At 39.5% G+C, this 12,598-nt stretch overlaps 1 protein-coding gene across 2 annotated transcripts in view; it reads right to left on the reverse strand.

Moving 5' to 3' along the window:
- The window catches only part of gsk3ba (glycogen synthase kinase 3 beta, genome duplicate a), a 38,045-nt gene that overhangs the window by 15,454 nt on the left and 9,993 nt on the right, over window positions 1-12,598 (reverse strand). For both annotated transcript variants that reach the window (XM_008401260.3, XM_008401271.3), the window contains exons 2-3: window positions 8,586-8,779; window positions 3,092-3,175 (exon numbers count right to left, since the gene is read on the reverse strand). In XM_008401260.3, coding sequence (XP_008399482.1) covers window positions 3,092-3,175; window positions 8,586-8,779 — 278 coding nt within the window. The remainder of the gene's footprint in view (window positions 1-3,091; window positions 3,176-8,585; window positions 8,780-12,598) is intronic.

Genomic DNA, 12,598 nt, shown 5'->3' on the forward strand with positions numbered 1-12,598 from the left:
TCCAGGCTGCGATGTCATGAGTATAGTCCCCACAGCGTGTGTGCCAAGTCCATGTGTGTCTATATTTGACATGCAGACCTCGGCGGGGCTGTTTGTCAGCCGGCTGAATGACACCTTCCAGCCTCTCAGTCTCCAGGAGACCCCCCACAGGTCGACAGAAATAGAACGCAAGACAAAGAGGTGACTTTCCTGTCCTGATGGACGCGATCTGCTGTTGGATTTGTAAAACGCACTGCCAGTCAGACACACAACAATTCCAACTGACATAGAGAAAGTAATCAACTAAAAGCTTCAACAACATGTACCTTCCCTGAAAATTATCACCAGAAGATAAAAGGACAGTTTTTGATTTTTTGATTTTTTTTAAAGCGCAGGTAAATAAAAGCACAGCAAGTCTACTTTTCACACTGATTGCATTAGGACTAATAATATTTAGCATATAGATACAGAGATATTGTTAGTTGGCTAATACATTGTTCAATACGATATCTTCCAAAAGCATTTATACTCTAAATTTTTCTCATCTTGTCACTTGACTCTAAGTTGCCTACTGACCTGTGTGTGTGTGTGTGTGTGTGTGCGTGTGTGTGTGTGTGTGTGTGTGTGAGGATTTGTGAGAGCAGCTGGGTGAATGAGGTCAACATGACTAGAAAAGGCCTTTCTCCTCCCTGAGAAAGGAGGAGCGGTGCATCTCTGCAGCTCCTCCAGAGTTATCAGAGATCATTTGGCTGTTTTTCCGATCAAAGCTATCCTTGTCGAGCCAGTCTGTCTAGATGAGCGGCTACGTTTTGGAATGTTTGCTGTTGTGCCACGCTCTTTCCGTTTTCAGACGGTTAATTAAGTAGTGCTCAACGTCCTCCCTGGCCTGTCTGCTTTGGCCGTTCATGATGCCGACTGTCCAATAATGTTGTCTAACAAACCTCAGAGACGCTCACAGAACAAGTGGATTCACACTAAGATTAAATGAAATAAAGTAAACTTTTATTTAATAGAACACTACTATAGATAGCTGGTTGTTCTGCACTTCATTTAGAGTTGGATGAGTAAAGGGGGCTGAATACATAACTCATGGCAGTTTCAGAGTTTTATTTGTCAAATATTGTGAAAACCATGTCTAACTTTTCTTCCACTTCAGAGAAAATAATCCATCCCAAAAAGTACCAATAAAATACACTGCGGTCTGTTGTAACATAGCTGAATGCCAACAGGTTTTAGAGGTGTGTATTAGAGATGTGCCGATCAGGTTTTTTCCTGCCAATACCGATACCGATCACCCATGAGGGCAGATCACCGATACCGATCACATAATTATTATTATTATTTTTTTGTCATAAACACTACCGGTTACATTATGTGGAAAAAGGAACCATGAATTCACCTTAATTTAGACAAAAACTTGTTTTTAATAACTTTTTCCAAGAAGAAAACTAAACAAAACAGGCATTCTGCAAATTGTACTGCTATTGATAATACTATCTTTAACAGACTGAAAACATATGAAGGCTCTGAAGAGGCTAAATAATGCAAAGAGCCAAAATAAAACCTCTCAACATTGCCAAAAGAATTCAAGTATAAAACTTAACATTCAAAGGCAAATACAGGTTCCATTACAATAAACAATCCAGAGTTACTGAATGAAAACTTCATAATAGCATGGCGGATAGCTGATTACTGCTAGTTCTGAGTGGCTGTTTCTGACTGAGTGGAGTAATTATGCAGAACAGGGAGGAGATCGATTAGTTATTTTTAGAGATTATCTGTCTCATGTTAGGACAGCAAAAGTTTTAATAGGTATGTAAAATTTTTAAGTTAGAAGCTGCAGCTTTAAGCAGAAGTTTGGTGTGAGAGTCACTACCAGGTGGAGCAGAAGCGGCGCTCCGTCTATGAAATATTACTACCTGCAGCACGTAGCAGCGGTTCAACAGCAAGAGCAGAACCAGCGTCTTACATCGCAGCTCGAAGACTTAAATAATTTTGTGGCTTATTTGTTTAGCTTTCTGACCATCATGCTAATAATCCAGGTGAGTGTTTGTAGCTGTTCGCTGCTTTACCTGCTATCTGATCCTCCATATGTCTTTTTTACTGCAGTGAGCCTCGATGTAGCCAAACTCCGTCAAGTACGGCATTGTTTTTATGTCGCATTAGCTTCGTTGTGTTGATGAATTTTGACGTGCTTCAATTTTCCGCCACAACACGCAAACTTCCCCAGTCACTCAGTGCGTTATAGTTCCACACATCGCTTAGGATTTGTTGCTGCGCGTTTGCGCAGTGTGAAGGAAAGAGGAGACCAGCTGCAAAGGCAGGCTGCGAAATGAGATGCAGGTGATCGGTATCGGCAAAAAGAGCCAATGATCGCCGATCACCGATCATGCACTTTTTCACAAAAATCGTCCGATTATGATCGGTGACCGATCGATCGGCACACCTCTAGTGTGTATACTTCTGAAAATCACTGAATGTTAAAGATGTGTCCCATTTCTAAAAGAACACATTTTGAAGTAAACAAATAAAAAAATTAAATCAGAAAGTGTATTTTAGTGGACCCCTAGCATTCGCGGAGGTTTGGGACCACCGCCGCCTGCAAATAGCCAAAATCCACTAACACTTGAGATCTCCTCTAAAGATGCTTATAAATCATAGTTTTAATAAATTAAATACAAACTGTACTTTAATGCACACTAATAAAAACAATAGAAACCATTTTAGCACCTTCACAGAAGCTTATATCTGCAGTTTGTCTTATTTCCCTTCAAGGAGATTCAGCCAATTAGCAAATAATTTAGTCATATTCCACATAAAAATCCAAGAATACTGAACGAACCATGAATAGACGGGTGTTCACTGGAAAGCTAATGACAACAGAATAAAATGATAAGTAGAGGAGATACTTTTAAATGTCCTGAAATCTTCAGAAGTATATATTAAAACCAACTATGGCAAATTCCTTGAAGAAGAAGCATGCATATGAGTTGCACAGCATGAGTTATGTTCGCCAACACAGAAGTGCCTCCCCTCTATGGATCCAACAGACATATTAAACCAGCTTCTTCAACCAGATGAATGGGAGCTGAAATGTTCATCTCTGACTGACCTTGTCTCCACTGGAGTAGAAGAAGTAGCGCAGGCGGACAATGTTGCAGTGGTCCAGCTTCCTCATGATCTGCAGCTCACGATTCTGAGAATAAGAAATAAAACCGTTTTAATGATGACGAGTCAGCATGAAGTATCAGGCGTGTTACTTTAATATGTCTTTGGCAAGGTCTGCAGTTTTCAGTTAAACCAGAAATACTCAGCAATAATTTATTTTATGGATAATTACGCAACACAGAGAGGGAGCTGTTATATGCCATTGCAGTAGAGTTGAGGTATATAAGCATAACCTTTATGAAAAACTATAAGCCCACAGCTACAACATGAGAGAAATGTGCCAGTTAGCAATAATGGCATATGATGGCAATTGGTTAGCAATTGGTTAGCACAGAAGAAAATTCTGAGGAAAACTGCTTCAACAAAGAGAAGCCAACTGGATTCAAAATGTAACCACTGGATGATTGGGGTATCCCCACAGAAAGTAACTGTACACTCAGAGCATTTCCAAGTGAGGACAAGAATTTAAGATAATAGAAAAAGCTCCAACAGCTCCTTTGCAGATCATACTTTTAGCACAAATCTCCATTTTCCTCTCCTCCCTCCTCCCTTTAATCTCAGGGCTTTGTGGTGGCTTGATCTAAAGTGCTTGTATAACCTTTGCAGGCTGAGAACCCCAGTTCGGAAAAAAAAACACAAATGCAGGGTGGTCAGATTCAGAGAAAACAACCCGAAGACCACACGAGGAAGCTTAGAGAATGAACGAGGTCAGAATCCGGCCGGTTGCATAAAAATCCAGCTTTGATGTCGGAGTCATATGCAACGGAGCACGTGGTCTGCTGGTTGCTGGGAGACGGATAATAATATCTGAAACTTTATTGATAGTAGTCTTGTATACATGTGAGACTTTGATTCCGACAACAAGCTCTAGTGGATTGAAATAAGTAAGACTGTTTTCTATGTGTTTGGGTTATAAAACGTCATAGGACATTTTCACCCACAAGTAGAAGAAACAAACATGGCGTCATTTCATCAGTATTACATGGATGACTAAATGAGCAAGGAAATATCTGAGTCCAGACCTAAAGCAATAATTGTTTAAATATAGGGTAGGGAAAAATTTACTTTATGGAAATTTACCACACTATTTTGTGGCACTGTTTGTGATAGTAAAACATTTTTTTTTTAAATAGTTATTTTTTAGATAACTGAATGGTTGTGACTGAAAGTAACAGCATTCATAGTGCCACTGACAAATACTGTTCTTGAAAAACTTTCCCATTTGAAATAGGCTTCATTATAACATTTACCTAAAGAAGTGTGACTTATATCACTAAACTGCATATATTAAATGTATTTAAAATGTTCAAATTTAGCGATATTTATTCATGCTCTTGTGAATCAGTGAAGCAAGAGCATAGTAAAATAACATTTCTGATGATACTGTCAGCTTTGAGGTTTCTAAACATTAAGTAGAATTTATTGAGACAATAATAAATAAAAATATTCATCATAAGAAATCTTTTACGATAAATGAAAAACGATATGATAAACCACTAATATCACAAATACGGTTCTTCATATTTTTATGTCAAAATCTTCCAGAAACAAATTTCCATTTCTCTCAGGGTTGGATGAACAGATGGATATATTAATGGAAATATGGACAGATTAGAAAAGACATTAAGTCTTGAAATAGAAATATGTCTATTGTTTTATTTTTCCATACTAATCCAGATCAAAGATGCTGCTTCAAATCAGGATTGGAGCCGTCTCAGTCAGTTTTTCCTTCATAGTTCATCTTTTGTATTGGTCTTCTTTGTGTCAGCAGCAAAGCATTGAAGAGCGTACCATAGCTCAGCAGCCTTGTATAGATAATACTCAGAATCACTTACAAGCAGACATAAATTGTCTAGAGCCCCCTACATCCCACCTCCTGTCTTTCTGACTACGACCAACCCACTCAAACCCCCCCACTACTCCCACCATGACGTGACATCACTGCACGCATGTCACAGACCAGACATCGAACTATTGTGCACTGCAGCCAACGCCCTCGTCTTCTTGCACTGGACTGTCCCGGGGTGTGTCTTTGTCTGTGTGAGTATGTGTGTGTGCATTATGTGCGGAGGGGTGATGGTAGCATATGGAGGAGGAGCAGGCAGACTGTTGAGTAAAGCCCAGCTCAGCTCTGCAGACTGCAGTCCGTCCTGCTGACCCGTCATCCACCAGAGTCTCAGCAGCGCAGACACAGAGTGGCACAAATGGGAGACGAAGCCGATGGAAACTGGAGGGGGGAAAAATGCCCTAATTGCAGGCTGCTAAGGGGTGCCACAGCTGAGCACTTCATGATGCTGATGGGACAAAACTGCATCAAGACCACATCTAGTAGACTAAGCACAGAGGCCCAAAGCTTATCACCTACACAAACATATACTTCAATTTCCTATTCTGCTTAAGGATTAAACTGAATGCAGCCACAAAATAACTTGAGGGCATCATTTTTTAATACTGTGACTAAAAACTTAGGCATTTCATTTGGTGGTAATAAAGCATCCCACATATTTATCCATCTGTTTTTAAATCTATATACTGGTATTTTTCTGAAGCCACCAAAAGAGACAGCTAATGCATTTATTGTCACAGCATTAAGTTAAGAGTTGAATTAATTAAACAGTTTTCTATCAATAAAACTGATGGGTCAATACCATCTATGGTAGGTGACAGATTCTCATTGGCCAAGGCCAGCAGGTTCTGGATTTCTTAATCCACTAACACAATGGCTGATAATAATAACAATAATAATAACAAAAAATAGACAATTTAATTTACATTTTATGCTTAAATGTATTAAACTACGGTCTAGAGACATTCAACGCTAATCGTATTAATTTAACTATCAATTATTTATATGTCCTCTTTCTCCTCCTTCCAGGTTTATCTGAAAGTTTTATAATTCAATTTAAGTGAATAATGACAGCTCATGGTAGGACAGTTGGAACAAATAAATATTTTCAGTGCTGCTCCAATATCTTCTTGTAATACAGTTGAATCAGCTTACAAAGAATAAAAAACTGTATCAGCATTACAAACAAACAGCTTCTGATCTCCTGCTTAAATTTAAAAGAGGAAAAACCTCTTAAAAAGCAGAGTGCTGCCCTTTGTATAACATCAAAGTAAAAGTAATGGATATTAATGCATTTCCTGGGAAACTATTTTATGTCTGTTGCACATTAATTAACATTTGGGTTTCCAAATGCCTCAAAATAACTTGCAGTTTCTGCCCTGGGTGTGATGAAGAAATGCATCTGCAGCCAGACTCAGAAATGCAATTTTTCCTCATTTCAAACAATCGCATCAAGGGCCTAATGAGGCATTGATCAGATTTCCTGAACTTCAACTGACCTGGGGGCTAACAGCAAGCGCCATTGTTCATTAATGTTGCCAAAGACTAGCTGCCACCACTGATGCTCCAGCTCTTAGTGAGCATTCTGATGTGAGCATCCATTTTCCAATAGGCTGATATGTGATCCCTCAAATGGGAATAGGAGATGGAGCCTATCCCATAATGCACCACAAGCAGACTGTAACCCCCACCAGAACCGTCTCACACTTTGTCTCATCAGCTTCACCCTAATGCAGATCCTACTCATGTGATTACTTCGGCTTTGTTTGCACGTAAGTGGGGAAAAAAAAAAAACCTTTTCAGTCTCGCATGGCAACCAAAAATAAATTGTCAATGAGAAAAAATAAAATAAAACATGGGGGGAAAAACACTTCTGTAAGATTAATCTGAAGGTGATGGGTTCTGTTTGTGTGTGAAACTTGGTGTGCACACTATAGCGCATGCTTGTCAGTCATGTGAAGAGTCTTAGCTCTCATTTGCCTCATATTTCCTCACCAGCTGTTGGCGAGGAGGATGTGGCTGAGTGAGTAAAAGGAAAGGGAATTCAGAGAGCCAGGAGGGGCAGAGGGCTGATGCAGAGGGTCTGCTTAACATAGGAAACTACACGATACAGCAGCATGTGATCTTCAGCTGATCACTGGCCTGTTTCAAGAAGCAACCCACTAATCACAGGCTCACAGAGAACAGGATATGACTTCATCACAGCCAGTATGCAGAGTCACAAGGAGCGTGCGTGCGTCTCCGAGAAGCGCTGTGAATTCAGCAGCAGATGGTCGACCTCCATATCATTAAGTGACATCATTCTTCTTGTCTGGTTTCAGAGTGTGCTGCACTCGCACAAACCCTCAGAAAGGTTAAAAATAGGCCACGGCTCCACGGAGGCGTTTAGCTGAACCGGTTGGCTTAAAGCGCCACAGGATTCAGCTAAATTTTAACAGCTATCGGGGCAAATGGAGCTGCAGGTTGGAAAACCTCGGACAGAGCAGGTAGCACAGATCTACGCTGAGGAGCCAGAGAGGGGAAAAAAAAGGAACAAAGAATAATCTTATATCCATGGTAAAATCAATAAATTCAATGTTTTTGGAAAATTTCTAATTGTTTCCAGTGTTGTCGTTCTGTTACGTTAAGGTGTAAACTGTTCTGGTAAAACACATCATAGGACAAAATGTGCCTCCTTTGAACACTATAAAAACAAAAACAAATGATTCCCTCAGTTATTCCCACCAAATATTTACTGGCAGCTGCTGTTTTCAGTCACATTTTTATGGTTAAAATTATCCCATCTAAAAAGTATTTTAAAACTGTTGACTCACTTATTTAGGTATTTTCAAGGTTTCAAGCAGTTGGTCAGTTGCTTCATACAGTTTTTGTTCTCCATCTTTATTTTTAAAAAACACCCAAATTTTAATTATTACATCTTCTAAATGGGGATTGAGAGGTTCTGTTAACATCTCTCTAAAAACAGATTCAAAATTGCATTCAGGTTTGGGCTTTGACTGGACCATTTTAAAACGTGAATATCCTTTTATCTAAACTAATTATTTGTGGCTGTGGTGGCGTGATTAGGGTCGTTTTTAAAGATGAAGACGAACCTTCACCTCAGTCTCTACTTTTTTTTTTTGTAGCTTCTAACAGGTTTTCTTCAAGTTTCATCGATCATCTAACTATTACTTCTAACTAGCGTCATTATAACTGCTGAAGAAAATCTGTCAGGCTCCTGAACAAATAAATATTAAAAAGTTCATGTTTGTTAAAGAGAGAGAGAAAAAAATCTGGCAATTCCAAGCACACTTCAAGTAAAAAAAAAAAAACACTCCTTTGACACACATTAGCAATTGTGTTAAAAGCACAATGTTTTCTTTGTTGTTTTCTCTGGTTTTGGAGGTTTTTTTTTTTAAATCTCCCTGTAAGTGTAAAAGATCAGCATATTCACATTTACTCGGCTACATCCATTAACACGGCAAATGTTTGTGTTGGACATGTTGTGCAAGATGGAAATAAAACATCACGACTAAAGTTAAACACGACAGGATGTTTGCACATCCTGCTTTCCTTTGCCTTTTTGTGTACACATCTTTCATGCATGTCTCACCTTAAACCTCTTATCTTGTAGGACCTTCTTTATCGCCACTAGTTCGCCAGAGTCGCAGAGTTTTGCTTGGTAGACGACGCCGAAGGATCCGTTGCCGATGACCTTTGTGTCTGTGTAGCTGACCTCCTGTGGCCTGTCGGGGCCCTGGCCAGGAGTGGCCACCACTGTTGTTACCTTGCTGCCATCTTTGTCTCCTGCAGAAGGACACAAAGAGACATACGGGAGTTTTTGACAAAGTGGTGTAGCTTTTACAGAGAGCAAGGAAAGAATATGACGGCTTAGATATGAAAGATTAAATGAAAAGAAAAAAAAAGATTTTTTTTTCAGTGACAAAACCTTATGTTACACAAGAACTAAATCTTTGAGAACATCAGTGTTCTCAAAGAACCACTGGATGCTGTTGACCTATTTTAATATTGGACAATCTGCAGAGCCCTTTTTCATATCAGTGATGCATGATTTGCTGGCTGCCATCACACATTCTCTCCAGTACTCTGATTGGTCAAGACACCAAAACTGTCAAAAACATTGTTTGGCTATTTCAAACGCGCAGTAAGCTACATTTCTGAATTTTCCATTACATTTTCTGATGTTTTCCATCATTTCACAACAATTCTTAATAAATTTATAATAACCACCACTCATTTTCTGATCGTTTCTGACTAATTCAGGCAGTTTATAGTATTTTTCTGAGCTGAGCCATATTATTGCTAAAGAGAAAAAAAAACATAATTCCTTATATTGTTACGTGTGTAAGGAACAGGTAGAAAACCAAGTGAATAAGAGACAAACAAGTAGCATGAATGAAGAAGTGAGCACTTGAAAAATAAGTGGATGTTGAGGAAAACCTGGATGCTGGAGATGTTGCAGGTTATATGAGCTGTTGTTATGGTTACAGCTCCAGAAGAGGACAGTGACGGGTATGAAAGTAATGATGGTGATGTAGGATGATCTTTGATGGACTTTAAGATTAACATTATGAAGTTGGAGGGCCGCACAAAATGACTAACAACTTATCACAAGATAAGCGTTTTATAGCAGACGATATGGATAATTATTGATTCGTTTTTTGTTTTAAATATCTGACATGCTGCCAAACTGGTGGTGTGACAATTCCAGTTTTATCCACAGCTTTCACACCACACCGTTGCTTTTTTTTTTTCTTTTTTCTAAGCAGTTATGAGGCACGGTGGCGAAACCTGAAACTGTTGCTGGGCAAGTTACTCAACAGGTTGTTACAAGGTAACCAAAGAGTGGGTGAGTTAGTTGATGCCACCAACCTTGCTTAGCTTGCTGTGAGAGGTTGAGCAGCTAAAGCCTTTCCTCTGCCTACATTTCCCAAAATGCTGTGAGGTTCTGGATCGAAGTTCAGTGAATATTCTACATAATAAATAGTCTACCAGATGTATTCTCTATTGATTTTGATCACGTGTCTATCGTGATAGATAGATAGAGCTTTATGGTAACTTCCTACAGTTTCAAGTGTATTGTGTCGTAACATATTGATAAATAAAGTGGTATGATGTACACTTGCATCTTCACTGTACTGTTTAAAGTACAGTATAAAAATCTGCAAATATCAGAGATGTCCACAACAACCACTGTTAAATAAAGACAAATTTAGAGCAGGAGTACATTCTCCAATAAGTTTTAAAAATGTCCTGCCTCAGACACTACCAGGCCTTCTAGTTTGGCAGCTTTCAAGTTTTTACGAAGACTGCAACATCAATAAAAATACCAGGAATCCAAGTCTGTCGTTCCAGATTTCACACGAACTTTGACCAGCTACCTTCTGAGTACAGAGTACAGTCAATATCTGACTGGTGATGAAATGGATCAGCCATAAGGCTCATTAGCTTGAAATACAACACTGACCTCTGACATTACAGGCACGCCTCGCATACATTTCACCCGACTGTTTTCTGCTGGAAAGAAAACAGCATCCAACTTAAGTAGTCGCCATTAGACATAAGAATAGTCCAAGTTTGTCTTTAACACTTAAATAGCAAAACTGAGATGAGAACTGGAACATAAAGTCAGCAGCTTCAGTTCTTTACAGGTTTGAGTCTTCTGAGAGGTGCTTTAATCCTGAGGAGACCCGTTTAACTTCAGAATTACCCGAGAGATCTGGAAACATTCAGGTGCTCTTGGATGTTTGTCTTTCTCTGCCAAATCAAACCTATGGAAAAAGCATCCAGTGGGATGCATGACTCTCTAGCCATTTAAGTTCCCATTCAAAAATAATGAGTCAGGCCACTGATGGAAGAAAGTAAAAGTATTGCTGGCAGTTCACACCGGCAGATAAAGGGAGGACAGACTGATCAGGATGCTGACTGAAGCATCCACAGAAGAAATCAAAGAGGAACAAATGTTATGTGAGGAAAGTCTTTTATTGGATATAAAACAAATGTTGGGAGAAGACTGACAAACACATGGACTGGTAGAGTCAAACTGAAATAGAGTCAACATATTAATTCTATTTCAGTTAATATGTTGACTGAAATAGACAAGGGTTATTAGTGGACCCTTGTCCACTAATAACGGTAACCACAGAACAAAGTTCACTAGTAGGTGTGAAGTGGTGGGCAGCACAAGCAGTTATTCATTAAAACCAATGGCGTTTGTGTCACTAACGAGCTTTGCGATTTGTGCTAGCAGCGTGTGGTCATGGGATGTGAGCACCTTGCCTCATTTAGAAAGGGGGGGGGGGGGGTTTCCCCCCTCATTTGTCCACAGTACACAGCTGACTGACAGCTTACAGGAACAGATGGCAAGGAGGCTGCGCTACTCGCTCTTTACAACCAAAGGAAACTCTGCATTGTATATCTGAACAAACAGCAGGAGAATTACAACTTAAGAATTTAGGGCTTTTCTAAAATGACTCCTTAAAACTGTGGGATTGCATTAAACTTTAAACAGGCAAATGCTGAAGTAACAATCATGTTCCTCTTCTATGTCTCACCACAAAGACCCAACCACAAAGCCAGTTTGGGTAATAGTGTGATTTGTTGGAGATAAGTCTATCAGTGCCAAGGCCCACTTGAAGCCCACCCCCACCTACATATCGGACATTCAGAAACATAGATTATTCAAAAACCTCTTTTGCTTACAAGCAGATTCAACAAGTTTTCTCTAATTGAATATATAAACCAACAACTTTTACATTTCAAACAGTGCCATTTATGGTGCGTGTAATTAGCATTATGGTGATGATGTATTTGTAAAAGATTGTGTCATTTTCCATCTTAAATTTGGCAGAGAAAGCGTAGAACTAAAGAAAATTGAAGAGTTCCCAACATTCTATTGGTCTCTGGCCTCCAGCTCCTGAGGAAAGTGGTTCTTTACTCAGGCCCAGCCAAGAGATAACACCGGTTTCTCTGTCAGCGGTTACGGCGGTGGAAACAGAACTGGCGCTACACAGCACTGGTGGAAAAACCCTCCTGCGCTGCGCTACGGGGTTTGATTTGAGGTTGAAATTACATTTTTTTACAGAAATTACTATCATACAGAAGAGTGGACAGATGTCAAAAGACAACATTTAATGTCTGCTAAGATACAAGATACAGTACACACAAAGTGGGAATACATTATTTGATATTCCTGATCCACAGGGGCATCATATCTTGAACAAGTGTTGCTAGGAAGCAGCAAAACAAGCATAAATCTGGTATTAGAAGATAAATGGCTCTTTAAAAGGCCAGTTCAGAGGTTTCTCTCCACCTGCCTCCCACAGCCTTCCCTCACAGCAGCAGAACTGAGGGCTAAAGTCCACATTAGCTGGCAGTTAAAAGCAGATTTATCCAGTAGTGGGTTCCAGTATGTGCTGTCTCACACCTGCAGTCTTTGGAAGGACCGAAATTTAACCCCAAAATTACCACAAAGGATTCGACCACCACCGCAGCACATGTTCAGTCCTCTCTTAATCATCTTGCACTGGAAAAAGATCGGTTTAAACAAAATCTATTTCACACGCACATAAAAATCAACAATTAAATGTATTACTTCAAAGTAGT

Source organism: Poecilia reticulata, chromosome 2 (assembly GCF_904066995.2).
Source record: "Poecilia reticulata chromosome 2, P_reticulata-male-v2, whole genome shotgun sequence".
NCBI classification, from domain to species: Eukaryota; Metazoa; Chordata; class Actinopteri; order Cyprinodontiformes; family Poeciliidae; genus Poecilia; species Poecilia reticulata.